Here is a 19464-nt window from a genome sequence, read left to right on the forward strand (position 1 = left end):
TTCAGTTATGGCTGCAGCGTTCTTAATTAAATAGGAGACAAAGCTGCCTGATGGGTGTGGGGCTGAGACATGAATCAGAGACTTGGGGTGAGCAGGGGGAAGGAGTTTGGGATTGAAGAAGCCCCGGCTTCTGCCTGCAGCCATTCTGGGCTTGTGCAGTCAAGTGCTTACATGCATGATGGGACATGTAGACACACATGTGGTATTTCCAAGCACAAGACGTGCTATAGACTACCTTGTGTCCCTGCCCAAATTCATACGTTGAAGCCCCAACCCACAATGTGAGGGTATTCGGAGGTGGGGCCCTTGGGAGGTAATTAGGGTTAGAGGAAGTCATGAGGATGGGGCCCTTGTGATGGGATTAGTACCCTTATAAGAGGACAAACGGATAGCTTGCTTCATCTTTCCCTCTCCTGCCATGTGAGGACATAGTGAGAAAGCATCTGACCATCTGCAAGCCAGGAAGGTGGCCCCCACCAGGAACTGAGCCTGCCAGCACCTTGATCTTGGACTTCCCAGCCTTCAGAACTGTGAGGAAGAAATTGTTTCAGTGATCCAGTCTGTGGCATGTTGTTATAGCAGCCCGAGCAGGCTAATACAGGCTTGGTGCATACACACCTCAGTGTACTCACACTGCACACACGTTCATATCAGCCCAGCTTGCAAGTACCTGTGTGCGCATACCTGCATGTGCACGCAAGCACGGATGCACAGATGTGCATGTTCACGCATCCATGTGGTGGCCTGCTCCCTTTCCCATGCCCATTCCTGATCAGCATGGCTCGAGTTCTCCATTGCTGTTTATTGAAATCTCCCATTGAAAAATGAGGAGCAAGAGAGGGAAGAGGGTGGGAACAATGGGGGAAGTGGCCAGTGGGGAAGGGCTGGACAGAAGAATGTCGGCCTGGGCTGTAGGGAGGATGCAGGCAAGGTGGGGTGTGCAAAAGCCTGTGGCCCAAACTTTGAGCTGGCCAGGGCTGGGTTGGGGGCCTCTGGTGGTGGTGGAGATGCCTTCACCAAGTTCTCCGAAGACTGTGTCCTAGGAACATGGATCCATCCAGAGCCATCCCCAAGGTGCCCTCGGAGCCCAGAGACAGGCAAGGGTTAGTCTCTGAAGGGCAGGGAAAGGATGGTCTGTTGCCCTCAGCTGGGGCCCAGGCCCGGTTCACAAGGCTGCAGAGGGATCTTCTGGGATGCCTTTTCTGCTTCTGGCTCCTGCTTTGGCTTCTTTGCCCGCAGGGACCTAGGGAAAGATTGCTCAGGAAAAGCCCGGGGCTTCCTCATGGAGAATTGTTGGTGGGGCTGGAGGCAGGGGACTGACCAGGTTTCTACATCTTCAATAGTCTCTGGCAAGGGCCGATTGAGTGTCTCAGGCAGGAAGAGGGCTGCGCTGCCTCCTAGGAGGGTGATGGTCCCAAAGATGACATTGGGGATGAAGGGCTGCAACTCCCCTGTAATTTTCACCAGCGGGGCCATCATGCTTCCCACGCGGGCCCACAGGTTACTTATGCCCATACCTGTTTGCCTGGGAGAGTTCAAAGAAGGGGTTGGCAGGCCAGTCCCAAAGAACAGCTCTGGGACCTGTGGGCAGGGGTGGGAGGATGCTACAATCCCACCTGCCTTGTATCCTTTGGCTGGTTGGACCCCAGGTCCCACACCTACCGGATGACCGTGGGGTAGAGCTCGCTGGTGTAGAGGAAGAGGCAGCTGAAGGAGCTGGACAGGCATCCCTTCCCAAATACGGCCAAAATTGTTCTCAGGGTCATCAAGTCTGGAGGAAGGAAAATACGGCAGACCTTGGTGCTCAAGCGCACCTGAGTGTTCTCACTCCTCAGCAGACCTTGTCTCCCTTTCTGTTTTGGCTGCTGGAAAGCTCAGATCAAACTTAAAGCTGAGTAATAGCCCCTCTGCTATTCCTAGTGCTTTGCAGGCTTGTGTCCTGCTGCATTTGTGTTTTTCCCTGGCTCTGATCCCCTCTTCTTCTATTTTGTTGTATCTGTTTTTGTCCTAAAACATCTCAAGTTCTTTGGAAGAATAGTGTCAACACACAAGCATTTATGTGAAGTAGAAGTGGCTCTTCCAAGGTGGTGGAGGAGTAGGTTGTGCAGTGTTCCTTGAACACTGGGCTCTGGTGTTTCCCCATCCAAGCTCATCTTCTGCAGTGATGTCACCCAGGCCATGCCCAGTTCCTCCCACTGTGCAGACACCGCCATGCTTTGCCCAGTTTAAGTCAGATCTGGAAAAGATCATCAACACCATCTCACCCAACTGAGTTATTTTCTGGATGAGAGAACTGAGCCCCAGAGAGCACAGGGATCTGCTCAAGGTAACAGAGTGAGTGAGAGGCAGAGTCAGCACATCTGGGGTCCCCGGGACCCCACTTCCCAGCCTGTGATTCTCACAGACACATTGGCCTCACAGGTCAGCCTCTTTCAGAGGGTCCTGGGGTAGCCCCAGCTTCTCACCCGAGGGCACAAAGATGAGAGCCAAGATGGACCCTCCTGCCAGGAGTAGAACAGCGGCCTCTGTGATGTGCCGGCCCAGATAGCTTACGGAGATGATAGTGATGAACTTGGCTGGGATGTCAACCCCACCAAAGATGAGCTGGAGAAGGTAGAGGTTGACTCCAAATTCCTCTACACCCATAGCCAAACTGTAGTAGGCAAAACCGGTGCAAAACCTGAAGGGCAGAGAGCAACTGAGTAAGACCTGCAGCCAGGCTGGGGCTGCTCCTCATCCGGCTTATTGGGTCACCAGGATGGTGAATAGTTTCATTTCTTGTCCCAATTGCCACTGATTGGTAGGGGCTGCTTGAGTGCCGTTTTGAGGTCTCTGAGATTGTGTCTGGGCTCAGTGAGAGAGTGCTGGGATTGATTGGTTATGTCTGACAGGGGCATGGTCTATGCTGTGGTTGCAAAGATGCTCCAGAGAATATCCATCCTGGAGAGACTCTTGGAGACCAAAGGGAGCAGTAAATGATCTCTCTTGGTTGGGTCATGGTTTAATACCCAGAAGGGAGGAGGTGAAAGTCAGCTGTGCACATGGGTCAGACGCCTCCCTTCCCACCTTCTGAACTGTAGGATCCCTTTTGAAGAGTTCCTGAACAAACTGAATCCTTTTCATATGGGGATGGCCAGGCTGGAGAAGGGCCTCAGAAGGGGCTATGAAGGAGCTGCAGGATGCCAGACAGAAGAGGCTTCTCAGGAGAAACACGATTTCTGTTGTTAAGTCTTGAAGCCTTGAGAGCCAGCCTTGTTCTGCGGGGTCCCAGGCAGCAGAGCTGGACCCAGGGGTGGTGGTGGGGGCAGAGACAGAGAGGCACATCCTGAGGGAACTGCCATGGCAGGGATGTAAACTGGTGATGGGGTTTGGAGCATTGCCCTGTGGGTGAGGTGAGTGTGACCCCAGAGGAAAGCAGGAACTGATGTCTGGACCTGGGTGTGGGGCAGGGATGTGGGAGGTTTCTGGGGTTGGGGCTAGGCTGGGGCAGCCCAGAGGAGGGGATCCCTTGACTCCTCTTGCAGATGCCCTAGGCCTTGTCCTCAGATGAGCTGGCTGAGGCCTGTTTGTCATTCCTGCCTTGGTGGGGGTGCTAGGGTGTGGGCAGGGAGGTGTGGTGGATTACCAGGCCAGGGAAAGACAGAAGGTCATACGGCGCAGGATGGGTGTCCGGATCAGGTCAGCTAAGCTGTGCTTGACCTTGGCCAAAGAAATCTCCTTCTGCAGGTTGAGTTTGAGCTCCTTGGGGCAGAAGAAAGGGAGAGGGCCATTAGTGACCAGCTTGGGGGCAGGAAGAAGAAGAGAGGGCGGTGCAGGCCGGTGACTTCAGAGAAGCTTGCTTAGGGCATTAGATGTGAGGTAGGCTTGTGAGCGGAGGAAACAGAGGAGGCAAGGGCAGCCCAAAAGCAGAGCCCAGATTCTGCCCGAGACAATAGACCCTCTCAGCCTCTACCTCCAGGCTGAGTTTTTCTCCCTCCTCCTTCTTGCCATTGAAGGCAGCGACCTGCCGGAGTGTCTTCAGGGCCTTGGAGGACTTTCCAGACAGGACCATCCAGCGTATGGACTCTGGCAGCCACCTGGGGGACCAGAATCAAGTCACAGTGGCTCACCCTCCTCTCCTCAACACCAGAGGCCCTTTGAGAGTCTGGAAGAAGATCAATAGCCGGCCAGGGGGTAGGAGGCCCGGAAACTCGAGCTGCCTCACTGTGGATTTCATGGAATTTAAACTTGGCCAAGCCTTGCACCTGGGCAGCCTGCAGCCAGCACAAATTCCAGTGTTCTCTTCTTCTCTTTCCAGGAGAGCCTTTCTTCCGCCCCCCACCTGGGTCGCTTGTTGTCCTTGGGTGTCGTTCTTAGCCAGGAGCCTTGGGCCCTGGGCCCTGGGCCAAGGCAGGTCGGGCCTACGGAAGGGACGGTATGTTCGAGGCTGGACAGCTGGAGGGTCCTGTACGTCCACCTTCTTTGGGGTGCATTCCAGGTCCTGGGTGAAGTGGGGGCAGGGCTGCAGTCCTGGGGCAGCTTAGGAAGGGGGCCAAGTTTAGGGTTGGGACCTAGGGAATGAGTCTGAGGACCCTTCGATTCTCCCTGAAAAAGGCCAGATGTGCTCAGGAAGGGTGGGTGCCAGCACAGCATGGGGTCTTGGGATTGGCCGGTGTGTGACCAAGCTCCCTCTCCCCAATGCCCGGGCTGTACTTTTGGGGTTGGCTCCTGCTGAGCCACCCCTGGAGGTCACTGGGTGAAGAGGAGTGGAGGAGGCAGACATGTGGGGAGAAAGGAGGGATGTTTGGGAAAGTCTAGTCCAAGGTGAGGTCCACTCTGGCTGTGGCCCCTGTGGGCACCCAGGGCTTGGCTCTAGCAAGGCCCTAGGGGGAGTGGACATTGGTCAGTTGGTTTCAGATCACTGGTCCAGTGGTGGCCTGCTGGGTCCATTGCTACCCACCCTCCCGGCCTTATGGTCTTGTTTCTGTCCTGACAGTCTTCTCAGCCTGTGCCTACCAAGATGATCAGTGACTTCCTCCCAAACACCAGAGGCGGGGCCTGGATCCGTCCTCCTCTCCCTGAGAATAATGACAACAGTGACTTCCAACTAGTGAGCCTCCCCGTGGACCAGGCACAGGTAACTCTGGGTGATGGGCATTAGTATCTCCATTTTTCCTAGAAAAATCTTGAGGCTCAGTGGGGGTGAGGCTTGTTCCAAGTCACACAATGAAGGGGCCTGCTAACCATCTGCCCTCATTTTGCTTCCTGACTCTTGCCTGCCATCCTAGGCTGTGGACATCCCCAGCTCCAGCCTGGACCCTCCAACCATCTCTCTCACTGCAAGATTGCCCACTCCCCTTGGGAACTTATTGTCCTTTCCAGAGGTCACATTCCAGTTCTGCATCTTTTTGTGTAAACTTGGGGGATGGCTTCACTTCTCTGATCCTCAGTTTTCTCATCTGTGAAATGGGAATCCTAATGCCCCCTTCACACAGAGATGCCATGAGCATCAGGATGACATAGGGTGATGCCCGGAACTTAGTAAGTACATAGTAAGTGCTTGAAAAAGTGTCCCTCCAAGACTTCATGTCTGTTCCTGAGCTTGTTCATTGTTTCCTGTTCTTTGGCCAACTGCCAGCTACCACCCACAGATTCGTTTCCTGTCTTCAGTGTGTCCTTACTCAGGGTCTCTGCCCCAGGCCCCTTGATTCTCCCAGGTTCTCAGGTTTGACCTTTCCTTTCCTTTCTATCTCAGACTCAGAAGTCCCCAAGCTCTGAGGATTTATTCCTTCAAAGTGCCTCTCAGACACGTTCCCCCAGGCTCCTCCTGCCCACAGTCACCTCCCTCTGTCTCCTGTCCCCACTTACTTGGATCTGCCCTCCTGTGTGATTATGTCCCAAATGGCAGTTTGGTCAGGACTTTCAGGATTTTGGTCTGTCCCTCCACACTGAAGCCAAGGCCTCCCTGGCATTCTGGGCTCACCACTCACCACAGCCTGGCCCCATGCCAGCCACCTCAACTTACCCCCGTTTTCCACTGTGGGCAGCCCCTGAGCGCTCCCTCCAGCCACATGTCCTCCCTGGAATGCCCTTCCTGACTCTGGGATGGGGTGTCTCTGGACAGACAGAGTCGGCCAGCCTGGTCAGGCATGGGCTCCCCATTTAGCCATGGATGGCCTATGTAGGGGGCTGAAGAGGAGGGGGCCACATACCAGGACAACAGGAAGCAGGAGAAGAAGGGAACAGACACAGTTAACTGGAGCCAGCGCCACTGGGGGATGGCGTAGGCCAGGCCGGGCAGAATGAACTGGCCAACGGTGTAGAAGTAACCGATCGCAGTCGACTTGATGGCCCGCATCCGGGTGGACACCCACTCGACATCTGCAGGGAGAGCCCAAGGACCAGGTTAAGACCCTGCTTGGCCCTGGGCACCTCCTAGCAGGGGCATCAGCTCCTGCCCCCCACTGGCTACTTGATCTGACCCTGATCCTAAGGCTGCATTGCCCCCATTGTACAGATACTGTGACTGAGGCTCAACAAGGTAGGACTTGAACCCAGGTCTGTGTGACTCCCAAGCCCACACTCTTGACTGCCTCCCTAGTGGCAGGTGACTTCCCTTGTTTTGCCTCAATTCCCTCATCTGTAGAATCAGGGTAATAGTGTTACCTAACTGTGTGTGTGGACTGAATGAGATCATGTACCTGGCAGGTGCCAGGCCCAGGGTAAGTCCTCATATTGAAGCCACCTCACATTATGTTCAGAGGGGGGCCTCTGAGGTCCTGAGAGGAGCAGCACCTTGCTTGACCAAAGTTACCCGGCGCCGGTGGCTGAGCCAGGCTTGGCTTCAGGTTGGTGCTCCCCCAGCTCCCGTTCCCTGCCCCCTCCCCCGTGGCTCACTCAAGATCACGGTGCTCAGGCTAATGCCTGAGATGCCGCAGCCACACAGGAAGCGGAAGACCATGTAGACAGGGAGGGTGGGGCTGAAGGCTGCGCCTGAGCCGCTGGCCGCCAACAGCAGGTAGCTGCAGATCAGGATGGGCTTGCGGCCAAACCTGCAGCTCCAAGAAGAAGAGGGTCGGTTAGCCACTGTGAGCCAGCCAAGGAGAGTGACTATGCAGGCCTCGGGGCAAAGGGCTGGACTTCCCACCTCCCAAAGGGCCAGGCAGGGCGTGTAACTCTCTCCCCAGATAGAGCCTTACTGGAAATTGCTGTATTATTTTCGACAAGTTTGCAGTTACAGGTTTGAGTTAATGAGTGATTTCCTCCACCCCCAGCTTAGCCGTCTGAACAGGGGTCAAAGGACCACTCATCTCCAAGCTGGGCATCTACCCACTTCCACTGCCATGCCACCACTCTGGTGTCCAAAAACCTTGAGGCATGACCCCCAGGCCTGGGGAGGCTGGAAGACTCAAGGTGGAGGGGTTTGGGAGGCAGAGAGAAGGCTATGGCCCCCCAGAGGGCTGGCTACACAGCAAAGACCCCTCTCCCACCTCCCCCAGCTCTTTGCCTCTTCGGGGGTGCCTGGGTGGAACAGAGAGGGGCAAGGGTCTCCATGGGTTATACCTCCCCTTGTGAGGCCCCAGCATCTCACCTGTCAGACAGGTCTCCCAGCAAGGGCCCCCCAACCAGTATGCCCGCCATGAAGATAGACTGGGCCATCTCCTTCAGTTTGTTGGAACTGCACACCAAGTCCCACTGCATGGGAGAAAGGTAGCGCCAGCCTGGCTCAGTCCAGACCAGCCCTCTCAGCCGTGCTCAACCCGTGTCCCCCCATGTGCGGCTCACTCTCCCTGCACCTTCACCTGACTTCCCTGTGCCCGGCCTGCTACCCCCAAGTGCTGTTTCCCCTCCAGCCTGACCCGGGGCTCCTTGGGTCCCTGACCCGTGGTTGTGTAATGACAACACCCCTTAAGCACATGTGGCCTGCCATATAGCTTACAAAGTCTGCTCAGCTGTCACATCCAGGTCTGTCCTCAAGCTCCTCCACTCTGCCCCTCCAGGCTCATCCGCACCCGGTGATTCTCTGCTTGTCTGCTCCTCACCTCACACATCCAAGGCTAGTCCCCCTGCCTGCAACCTCTCTCCTCTAGGGGACATTTCTCTACTGTTGCCACCTCTCTCCATCCCCTACCCTCAGCCTCTGTCTCTTACTCTCTCCTGACTCCTTCTCCATCTGCATTTGCATGTCCTTAAATCTCTCCACCTTAACAACAAGGACCTACTGTAGAGCACAGGGAACTATAGTCAATATCTTGTAATAACCTATGATGGAAAAGAACCTGAAAAAAAAACATATATGTGTGTGTGTGTATATATATATGTATATAAACTGAATCACTTTGCTGTACACCTGAAACTAACACAATATTATAAATCAACTATACTTCAATTAAAAAAAAATCTCTCCATCTTAGAGCCTATTTTCCTTCCACGTTCCCTCTATTTCTCCCTTTCCTTCAAAGCCAAATCTCTTGAACAAGGAACCACATTTGCTGTCACCCTGTCCTCATGTTGCCTTCATTTCCCAGTTCTGCCTCCATCACTCCTCTGAAACTGCTTGCCGAAGCCCCCTGGTGACGTTTCTCACCAGAGCCAATGGAACCTTCTGCTTCCTGACCTGACTTACATTTGGCTGCCCTCAACACCTAGTCTTCCTCCTTTTCCTCCATAGGTTCCTTTCTCTCTCACCCTTCCAGGTTCCCCAGGGCTCTTCTTGGACCTTCCTCTCTTTTTGTTCACTTTCCCCAGGAAATGCCATCTGCTCCCATGACTTCAGTGACTAGTTTACGGTGAAGACTCCAAATCCCTGTCTTTAGCCCAACCTCTCTTCTTGCCTCGAGACCAGTGGATTCAGCTGCCTAATTGAAATCTCAACATGGGTGATGTTCTGCGAGCATCTCAGAGCTAACGAGACTTGTCACCTCCCTCCCTGTAAGATCTCAATCTCAGTGACTGGTAGTCCTTTTTTGACTCCTTCCTCTTCCATGTTACTATCACTTGCTTCTCCAGTTTCTAACTTTTAAAACATTTCTTGAATATGGATTCTACTATTTTCACTACTGCTTACTTAGCACTGGCCTCATCATCTTTTCCTTGGGTTAAGAATAACAGCCAATGTGTACTGAGGACTTACTACGCACCAGGCACGGTTCTAAGTAAGCACTCTCCATGCCTTAACTCTTTTAATCCTCAGCACCGCCTGATGGTATAGAGCTACTACCTTCCTCATTTTACAGTTGAGGAAACTGATCCCGGAGAGGATTATTGCAACAATCTTCCGACAGGTCTTGGCCTCAGTCCCTCCTATCCATCCTTTCCATGATAACCTGGATGGCTTTCTAAAACACCTCTCAAATCAGGTTCCTGCCTCCCCTAAGGCACTTCACTGGTTTCCTCTTGCCCTCTGCGTAAAGAGGAAGCTCTGTTAACACAGATTTATAAAGTCCTCATGCTCTGGCCCCTGCCTACCTGTCTGGCCTAATCTCCTGCTAATCCCTGACACGCACCCTTGGTCCAGCTATTCTGAATTACTTGTGTAATGAAGTGAAGAATCTATTCACTGGAAATGCCTCATGAGAATGTTTGGGAAGGAAAACAGTGTGGGGAAAGAGCCACACATGCCGGGGAGCTCTTCCCACTCTCCTCGAGGGAAGTGAAGGGGGGCTGGGGGATGGGGAAGACTCCAGGTCCCCCAGCTGTCTCAGAGCGGCATGGCCAGCAAACCCAGTGGGCTCTTCTGGTTGGAAAGGGAGCCTGCGTGGTACGTGTGTGAGGATGGGGGAGGGAAAAGAGTAAAGGAGGAAGAGAAGGGGCATGAAAGGAGTACCCCAGTGGGTGTCGGTGTCTAGAGAGACTTCTGATACTTTGTGGCATGCCATGTTCAATGACGGGGGATCCTGGAGCTGGATGGGGACATGTCGTTCTTGACATTGGCTTGTGAGTGAAAGAAATGGATGCTCCTTCCACTTTGTTTAATTAAGAGGGAATCCCTGGCCTGGACTTGTGTGTTTTCTCCCTTCATGGTGGTGGGAATGGTGACAACTAGAGAGACCCTGAAAACCACGTGTTGAAGACAGCAGAGCTGCTGTTCGTCTGGGTCTCTGAATGACGTAGGAAGGGGATTGGGAACAGAGGAGCATGGCAAACAAGGGACCAGATATAGAGAGAACTGGAGAGATTTTTTAAAGGCATCCTGGAATTTTGGAGGGAGGGAAAGATATTTTGAAGGACTTCTGGCATGCTTTCTGTGTAGTTAGTTGTACAAAATCCTAGAGAAGACTGATTTAAAAAACCCTATAAAGGTTGGCTGGGGGTGTGGGTAAATTAGGAGTTTGGGATTAGCAAATATAAATTACTATATATAAAATAGTTATACAACAAGGACCTACTATATAGCACAGGGAACTATATTCAATTTCTTGTGATAAGCTATAATGGAAAAGAATCTGAAAAAAATATACACATGTATGCATAGGTATAACTGAATCACTGTGCTGCACACCTGAAACTAACATCATAAATCAACTACACTTCAATTGAAAAAAACCCCAAAACCCTATAGCTGAAGCCTCCATTCTTCAAGGTGTTGAGAGTGTGACTTATGGTTCCTTTGACTTTGGCCCCGTGCGTGGGCCTGGCCACGTGGGCTCCGTGGTTTTAATTGGGTTACACCAGTGATTCTACGAAAGCTTCAGGCTACTGTGCTCCTCTTTGCTTTTGTACTTGATTATCTTCTCTTTATTTTAGCAATGTTGCTGGCCCTTTGAAACACGTCAAGATCATCTCTCCTGAATTCCAGGGGCCACGGGGTTCAGGCTGGTCCAGGGGCATCTTTTCTGGCTGCCTGGCACAAGCAGGCAGTTGGTAAGTATTTGTGGAAGGAGAAGCACATTCAGACACCCCAGTGTAGTTCCTCATTTCTTCCACCCTCAGCATCCTGTTCTCACCTCCAAGAGGACACCAGTTACATAGCATTCTACCTGCCTGTTTACTTGTCTGTCTCTCCTGTATTCCGTAACCTCACTGAGGGCGGAGACCTCTCATTTAACTCTTTATCCCTAGCAGCTAGCAGAGTAGTTGGTGCACAGTGAACGTTAATGTTTGTCCAATGAATAATTGATTGGTTTACATATTTTACTGATAAGGCCCCGAGAGAAAAATGTAACTTGTTGGTTGGAGGGAGCCAGTCACTCAGCTTCTGTCTAGTCCTCGGCATGGCCTGGGCTGACCTCTGGTCTGTCAACTTTCGGCTGCTCCCAATATCCTATCCACTGTTCTTGGCCCTCTTTGTCCTTTCTTGGAATGGTTACTCCTAAGGAGCTGGGGTCAGGAAGGGAAGAACAGGAAGCCCGCTGCCATGTCTTCCTGAGTGATAATGTATCAGGAAGGTGGTGGGGGAGAAACAGGGGGCCGACTGTGCTCAGGAGGGAGGTTTGCAGATGATGCCTTCATAGGTGCTATTGTCTCCATTTTACAGACAGAGAACCTGAGGCTTAGAGGGTAAATAACTAGCCCACGAGTACAGCTTGGCTCATTTCAAGGCAGGGACTCAAGCTCAGACTGGCTGGACCCCCAGCCAGCGCTCTTGACCACGGCCCCCTGATGCGTGCTTTGCTCTGAGCGCTGAGCTGCCGGAGGGAAGGCTCAGTGCGCGGGAGCTGTGGCCATGCGGCACTGTAAGGCATGCAGCATCGGATGGGCCCGAGTTGGGGCTGAGGAGGCAGCCGGGGCCACAGCCAGGTGAGCTGGTCTGATGTCAGACCCAAAGGGTGAGGGACAGGCTCAGGAGCTGGGGCAGCAGCAAAATCACAGGCCAGGAGGCCCCTAGGAGGGCTAAGCAGAAGGCGTGTCATAAAAGGTCAGGGCAAACCATTCGTGATGAAAATCACGTTTGGCAGGATGGGGACCCTGCTTGGTGTGTATATATGGGCTGACTCTGCCAGGGGACCCCACACATGGACCGTACTCCCCCCCCCCCCCGCCCCGAGCAAGAACAAGGGAAGAAACGTTCCCTAGATTTGGGGTTTTTTAGATCTAGTTTAGGCCTTGGGGAGAATTGCTGTGGCCCCTGTGTGCTCTCGGGTCCCTGATGAAACCTGGTACGAGGGCCAGAGAGGATGAGCCAGGTACCCAGGGAGACCCAAAAGGGCATGAGTTCTGCCACCTAGCGGCTGTGTGTTCCTGGGCCAGTTACTTAACCTCTCTGCGGCTGTCTCCTTGACTGTAGAATGGGGGTAATACTAAGGCCTGCTTCTCAGGATTGTAAATAGCATAAGGAATGAGGAGAACCCAGCACTATACCTGGCAAACAGTTGACAGTATGTGATAGCTGTTTACTATGATTGTCACATGTCATTGCAAGGCCTGCACTTGTAGGGACAAATGATGCAGTAGAAAGGCAATGGATTCTGGAATCAGGACTCCCCCTTCACAAGCCCCCTGCTCCGTCCCTCTTCCTATAAAAGCTTGACATGACCATCATGGCTGAGAGAGCCACCTTCTGGATCCAAGCCCAGTGTATTCCTCTGGGGTGACATCTGCTGTGGTCATAAAAGAAGATTCTCAGGGTCATGAAAGAAGGAATGCAAAGTACCAACCCAGGGCCCTGCACATAGTAGGTGCTCAGTGAGAGAGTCCCTGATCCTGGAGAGCCCACAGCACGACTCCAGGCTCCTCCTATGCAGAATCCCGGCTTTCTAGGTGAGGGCCGCCATGGGGGGTCAGGCTGGCCCAGAAACGTGGCTGGGGTGGGGCGCTCTGATCTTTACCCAGGAGTCAGATTAGAGGCTAGGAAAGAGGCGATGACAGGAGGGGTGCCCAGGGCAGGGTTGAGGTGAGCAAATGGGGGTGAAGCAGGAGACAAGAGATGGACAGGTGGTTTGGGAAGTGGGCAGCCTGGGGATTTGGGGGTGGGGGTGGAGGAAGACCAGAGGCTCAGCAGGGAAACCTCCCATCACGGAGACCTGCTTCTGGGAGGACCACTGGGGCAGGCTCTCTGCTTCTCCCACAGCTGACTTGGGGCCTCCAGGGACCTGTGTGGCTGGACAAGTTTTCTGTGGCCCTGGACACAGGACAGGAAGGCTCGAGGCCCTTAGAGGGAGGGGCATGCTCATCCAAGGACAGGCCCAGGCCTTCGAGGGCTGCAGGGGTGGGTTTCAGGAGCCCCCCAGACCGAGCTGGGCACCAGCAGGCCTGAGGTTCTGTGGTATGGGAGCTGTGGGCTCTGGCTCCTCTCCAGGGAACCCAGAGCCTGCAATCCATGCCCCTCTACACTTTCCAGACTTAAAAGAAAGCCCTTTGTTTCCTTTTAATGTCCTAGTAAAGCTCCTTCTGAAAAATTCCAACCCTGTCTTTGCTGAACCCAGAGAAAGGAATGTAGGGTCACCTCTGCCAGAAAAGCTTATGGGATCAGAAGGGGGAGAGGAACTCCCCGCGCTCTGGGCTGGACCCAGCGTGGTCCTCCCACCCTCGCCTCCTCCATGGGGAAGTTCTTTGTTATCCCATTTCACAGGTGAGGGGACTGAGGCTGCCGACTAGGGGAGTAGAGCTAGGTCCTGCGTTCAGGCCTGTGATGTTTCCTCCAGAGGAGGGCTGGGTGGGGGCGTGGAGTGAGGCAAAGCTATGTGGCCTGGGTGAGCCGGGAAGAGCTGTGACGGCTGATTCCCCTCTTACTGGGGGTCCCCCTATTCTTCTAGGGGAACTAACCCCCTGGTTCTCAGGACACCTCTTTAACAATGACCGTGACAACAGCAGTGGCCGCAGACATTAGCTGAATGTGTCCTGCAGGCGCAGGGCCCTGTGCTAATGTTGTCCTGGGATTACCTCTTCCACCTCCCTCTCTCTCTCTTTTTTTATATGGAGGTCCTGGGGATTGAACCCAGGACCTCATGCATGCTAAGCACGTGCTCTACCATTGAGCTATTACCCCCTACGCCCTGCAGTATCTCTTTTAATGTTCACATTTGTTCTTACTTCATTTTACGGATGAGGAAACCAAGACTTCTGGGGCCGTTAAATCCCCCCAAAATGGCAGAGTCAGAATGTGAACTCTGCTGCTTGGTGCTGGCTCATGATCTGGCACTGTCCACCTGGGAGATGGTCTCTTGCCACTACCAACCAGGGTCATCTGGCTCAAGCTGGTTGCCAGATGCTGCCTTCCCCATCACCATCCTGCCCCTCAGGGCTGGCAAGTCCAGTGCCCTGCCTCCACCCCGGAGGCCCACCCCTGGGTCAGACCCAGCCACTGCTCTACCTTTAACAGGTGGTGGCCTGCAACCACACCCCACCTCCAGCAGATGGAGCATGTATTTGTCAAGTTTTGAACCATAAGTGGAAAAATCAGAAGAGTTTGACGTTGCTGGGCTGGTACTAGCACCTGGCTGGGTCTGGCCACCGACACTTCCCTGACTGATTGGGGATCCCAATAATGGGCTCTCCTGGCTGAGAGTCCTCAGGGGAGCCAGAGCCTGCCCAGGACCCGACCTGGAGAAGGGTGCAGACCCTGAGGCCCGGTGAAATCCTGCATTTTGGTGGGATGCAGATTCACATGGCCTCAACTGCTGGAAGGGTGACTGGGAACCCAGTTGGCATGGATGTGAACTGACGCTTGACCGGGTACAAGACGTGCAAGCTCTGCTCTTGGCCAGGCTCCCTGGATCCGGATGTGCACCCTGGAGGGGCAGCCACTTGCCTGCAGTCAGCACTGTTTGAGTCCCTCCTGCGGGCTCCGAGGGGGCACAGACTTCATTCAGCATTAACTGGGCGCTTCTTACACACTGCACCGAGCAGGGCCGCAGCAGGGCAGGGTGTGCAGTCTCAATGAGCCAGGGCTGGGGCAGTTGGGTTGGTAGGGAGGGGTGGTTCTGGAGCCCTGAGACCTGCTTTGACTCTCAACTGCCATGCTTTATGAAATGGGCTGCCTTGGACCAGGAACCTGTTACTGGGGTTCCTCATCTGTGAAAATGGCATAAATAAAGGTACTAACCTCAGAGAGTTATTACGAGGATTAAATGAGTTAATATGAGCAAAGTGCTTAGGACCATCTGGGGTGGGACAAGCATGCATGCAGTAAGTGGTAGCGATGGCGATTATTTAATTACTCCCTGTAGGATTTTTGTTTCTTTGGCGAGCTTATGTGCTTTGTAGAACATGGATGGTGGCTTTATCCCTTCTCTCTGTCTTCCCAGGGACAAGATGTACAGCCAAACCACCTGTACATCTGAAACTTATTTACAGGTATTGGAGCATCTTTGACTTCTCCCTCCTCCTCCTGTCCCTCATCCTCACATCCATTTGGCTCCCCAGGCCCAGAGATTCTAACTCCTTAACATCTCTGATATCTATTCTGACTGCCCCTGCCATCTGTCATCTTTGTCCTGGATCCCTGTGGCAACATGCTAACTGGTCTCTCTGCCGCTGGACTAAAACTCCCCACAAGCTACTCTCCACCCTGTAGTCAGAGTGACTATCCTGAGAAGGTGGGCTGAGCATGCCCGCTCCTGCTCAACACCGATCAATGGCTCCCTGTCACCCTGGGGACAGAGGCCACACCTTCACCTCAGCATCCAAGCCAGGCCCTCCCCCTGTCCTCTCCAGCCCATGCCCGATGGCCTCTGCACCCCACTGCCCGCCTCTTTCAGCCTTCCTCCGTCTCTTGTGGTCCTGACTGTTTTGCTCTCTTCATGCTTCTGTGACTGTGCATTTGACGCCATGCACACTGTTCCTTCTGCCTGGGGTGCACTTGCCCCCTGCAGCCTGCCCCCTAACTCTCACTCCTCCTTTATACTCAGCTCAGACTTTGCTGACTCCAGCAAGCCCTCCTGGGTTCCCTGTCCAGGCTAATTAGATGCCCCTCCTCCGGACTCCCAGAGCACCCTGAGATGATAAAGCTCATATCCATTCGTTACACAAATATTTATTTCACAGAGTGCCTCCTCTGTGCCAGGCACTATTCCAGCTGCTGGGGATACAGCAAAGCAGCTGAAAATCCCTGCCTCGGGGAGCTCGCACACCCCACCACCCTGCTAATAATCCTTGGTGGGTGGGTCTGCCTCCTCACAAGAGGTGAGCTCATCGAGGGCAGCCAGGGCTCTTGAGTTCTTTGACTCCATGTCCTCGATATTGTGCATGTAGCAGTCAATAAATGTTTGTTGGATGCTGGATGCGTATCAGGCACTGTGTTTGGTGCTGGGGAGAAAAAGTACATAGGACAGGGAAGAAGTATCTGGGGCTATGAGAGGCAGCAGATGTGATGGTTGGGAGCATGGCTCTGGGGCCAGGTGCCTGTGTTCAGATCCTGAATCTGCCTCTTACCGGTGGTGCGACCTTGAACAAGCTCTTTAACCTCTATGGGCTTCAGTTTCCCCATCACAACGATGGGCTTAGCATGCAAACTACCCTAGAATGCTGTTGGGAAGGTTAAAAGTGTTAATATTGATAAAGCACTTAAAACAGTGTCCGGCATGTAATAAGTGCCTTATATATAAACAAATACTCATTAAACAAATGAATAACAATCATAGACTCTGAACATAGATAGTCCTGGATTCAACTCTTTCCTCTGTCAGGTTGTAATCATATAAAATCCTGGGAAAGCTGTCGAACCAGACTGCGCCTCAGTTTCCTCATCTGTGAACTGAAGATTCTAACGATACTCCCCTCACTGAGATGCCATCTCCCGGGGTTCCAGGACTGCAGGCCTGGTACCAGGTAAGGACTTTGAAATGCATCTCTTCTGATGAGGTAAAAGCAAGATCCTGCCGCTGAGGGGCTCATGGTCCCCTGTGGGAGAAGGAAAACACTGGGCTGTGCTTGCTGCTCAGATGCCACTTCCTCCAGGAAGCCTCCCTAGAACCCTGTGGTTCATCCCTCTTTTGTTCTGCCATAAATGCCTCCCTCCCGGGCCTTTTTTGGGCTTTCGCTTTAAATTCCGGCTCCAAAACTGACCAGCTGTGTGGCGCTGAACCTTCGCTTCCCTTCTCTGAGTCTTAGTTTTTTTGTTTTTTTTTTTAAATTTGTAAAAGAAGATAAAATCACCTTCAACAGAACATCACTGTGAGAATCAAATTGCAGGAGACAACATCTGCCCAACACTAAAATGCGCCTGGCCGTTTATGAATCCTCAACAAACGCCAGTTCCCATTTCCTCCTCTTCATTTGACCCTGGGCTCCAGTTCGTTTGAGAGCCTGATTTAACTCCGTAACCCCCAGCGATGGCAGGTAAAGAATCAGTAAATAAATGAGGGTGTGAATGAATGGCAGGTGAACCTGTGAGTGCCGGTGGGAGTGGGTGAGAAGCTTTCTGGGTCTGCTCAGGCATCTTCCAACCCTCCCCTCTGTCCATTGCCTCCTCCACACGCCCTCCCACCTTGAAGATTTTGCACGAGATGGAATTTTCCTCCTTCTCCCATTGCCTGGCTAACTCTTACTGGGACTCATCTCAGCCCAGGTCACTTCTTTAGAGGAACTTCCTCCGACACCTCCCTCCTGCCCCTCCCCGCCTGCCCCCAGCCCAGGGGTAGGCCGTGGTCTGAGGTCACAGCCCTAAGTACTTTGAAGTTATAATTTGATATTCCATTAATTGATGCTACCCCTGCTAGGCTGTGGACCCCGTGGGAACAGGGACCGTGCATTTTTGTATCCCCAGGGCTTGGCACTGTACCTGTCATAGAATGGGATGTTTGTTGAAGAAAGCTTGTGCTCTGAATGTGAAGAAACAGAGCCTTTTGGTCTGTGAGCATCTGCACCCAGGTCCCTCCTCTCTGCCTGCCCCGCGCCCTGTCCTGGCCCCAGCCTGCTCTCCTGTCCATCAGTGCTGCAGGGTGTGGGGTGCTTGCTGTAAGCAGAGGGAGGGGGTGGCTCTGGGCATACCTCAATCACAATGGAGTCCCTGCTGTTGGTGTCGTAGGTCCAGCCGTCCAGGCAGGGCTCGGTGGCCCCCTGGGTGTCATTGTGCAGGCTGGTGTTGGGTGGATACACGAAACGAAGGCACGTCTCAGGCTTCCCACTCCGGCCGATGGGGAGCACCCAGGGCCCCGCGGAGGCGTTGGGTGGTGGGCGGCAGTGGTGGATGGGGGTGGCTGCTGTGAAGATCTGCAGTAGGTTGTGGCTGGCCATGCCGAGGATTGGGAGGCCAAGCAGGACTGTGTGCAGGAACTGGAAGGGTCCCTTGCTGGACACACGGTCCACGAGCTCGGCGAAGGTCATGGTGCCGGGCAAGATGAACCGGAGCTGTGGACGGGGCGCCAGGCCGGGGAGAGGTAGGTGGTGATGGAGGGCAGGTGGATGGGTGTGGAAACACATGTGGAAGGGTGTGCCCAGGTGTACGTGTGAGTGCGCATGTATGTATCAATGTGTAAGGATGTGGGGCTTAGCTTGTGTGCCCCCAGATTTATGTGTGGATGAGGATGTACCCAACCGCATGTCCAGATGCGGGGTCCCAGGCGTGGTGTGTCCTGGCATGTGTTCACAGGGGTGTCTACAGGGATGTGCACATTTAGACGGGGTGTGGGGGGCACAGCTGGGTGAGCTTGGGCGTGTGGCTGTGTGTGTGTGGACTTGAGGGTGCGAGTAGGCATGTGTTAAGCTAGATTGATCACGTATGCTGCAGGCGTGGGGGCAGTGCAGGCCAACCGGCTGGAACCGAGGGGCCTGGTCTTGGACTTTGGCCACACAGGATGGATGTCAGGAGTAGGTGGGAGAGGTCCCCAGTCACACACAGGGTTAGCAGAGCCCAGGCTGTGTGCTGGGAAGGTCTCCCCAAGCCCAGCACCTCCTGGATTTTGGCTGTCCCCTGGGGCTGGGCACATCATACTGGGGCAGTGGAAGGGGCCCAGGCAGTTCCCAGAGGGCATAAGGGACTTGGCCAGTTGCAGTGAGGAAGCAGCACCTGGCCTCGGGGGCCTCCCAGGGGTCCCTGGCGGCTGGAGCTTGGGGGGCCTCCATCCCTCCTCACCTGGTAGCTGGGCCTGGCTCCCTCCGGTGGGGCTGGTTGTCGGTGTGGCTGAAGCCCTTGCTCTGTCCCCGCGTCCGGCAGCTGCTGTAGTTTGGCAGCTCAGCTCCTACAAGCTGTGTTTGTGCCTTCCCCAGGGGGGCTTATATAAGGCATAAGCCGTTTTCCGGGCTAATGTTTGACTTTCTTTTGGGGATTAATGATACCGGCAGGGAGAGAGCTGTGGACCCACTAAGCCCAGCTTTCCTCAAAGGGCTGCCTCAGCAAAGGCTGGGGCGGTGGCAGGGCTGTGCCTGGCGGGGCTTCGAGCGGGACAGAGGGCTCGGTGCTTCAGGCAGGAGGAGTCTGGCTGGGGCAGGATTGGGAGGCTCTGGTTTGAGCCCTGAGGGCCCAGGGTCCTCTCTGAGGGATGGTCTGGAGACTTGGAGCTGAGAATAGCCCCCAGTGGAATAGAGGGTGGTACTGCCTATAAGCAGACAATACTTCCCAGGGCACCAGCTTCCCCTGCCTGGTGCCTCCTGGGAAGGGGCCTGGAG

At 53.9% G+C, this 19464-nt stretch overlaps 1 protein-coding gene and 1 long non-coding RNA gene across 6 annotated transcripts; one reads left to right on the forward strand and one right to left on the reverse strand.

The window, feature by feature from the left end:
• Positions 1 to 782: 782 nt before the first annotated feature.
• On the reverse strand, positions 783 to 19077 carry SLC22A8 (solute carrier family 22 member 8). 2 transcript variants are annotated; one of them, XM_006181796.3, is made up of 11 exons: positions 18932 to 19051; positions 17848 to 18207; positions 7571 to 7674; positions 6877 to 7031; positions 6192 to 6360; positions 3953 to 4076; positions 3626 to 3741; positions 2466 to 2680; positions 1663 to 1771; positions 1322 to 1525; positions 785 to 1243 (listed from the first exon to the last, which is right to left on the reverse strand). In XM_006181796.3, the coding sequence occupies exons 2-11, from the start codon at positions 18181 to 18183 to the stop codon at positions 1144 to 1146; spliced, it is 1632 nt and encodes a 543-aa protein (XP_006181858.1). In that variant the 5' UTR covers positions 18184 to 18207; positions 18932 to 19051; the 3' UTR covers positions 785 to 1143. The 2 variants fall into 2 exon arrangements, with proteins under 2 accessions (XP_032345524.1, XP_006181858.1); XM_032489633.1 differs by lacking the exon at positions 1322 to 1525 and having other exon boundaries at positions 783 to 1243; positions 18932 to 19077.
• Positions 4040 to 17826, forward strand: LOC116666510. 4 transcript variants are annotated; one of them, XR_004323410.1, is made up of 5 exons: positions 4040 to 4173; positions 4298 to 5116; positions 8728 to 8910; positions 10726 to 10842; positions 16545 to 17826. It is a non-coding gene; the product is annotated as an uncharacterized LOC116666510 (long non-coding RNA). The 4 variants fall into 4 exon arrangements; XR_004323408.1 differs by having other exon boundaries at positions 4085 to 4414; positions 4976 to 5116; XR_004323407.1 differs by having other exon boundaries at positions 4085 to 5116.
• Positions 19078 to 19464: the final 387 nt, after the last annotated feature.

Source organism: Camelus ferus, chromosome 10, assembly GCF_009834535.1.
Source record: "Camelus ferus isolate YT-003-E chromosome 10, BCGSAC_Cfer_1.0, whole genome shotgun sequence".
In the NCBI taxonomy this organism is placed as follows: domain Eukaryota; kingdom Metazoa; phylum Chordata; class Mammalia; order Artiodactyla; family Camelidae; genus Camelus; species Camelus ferus.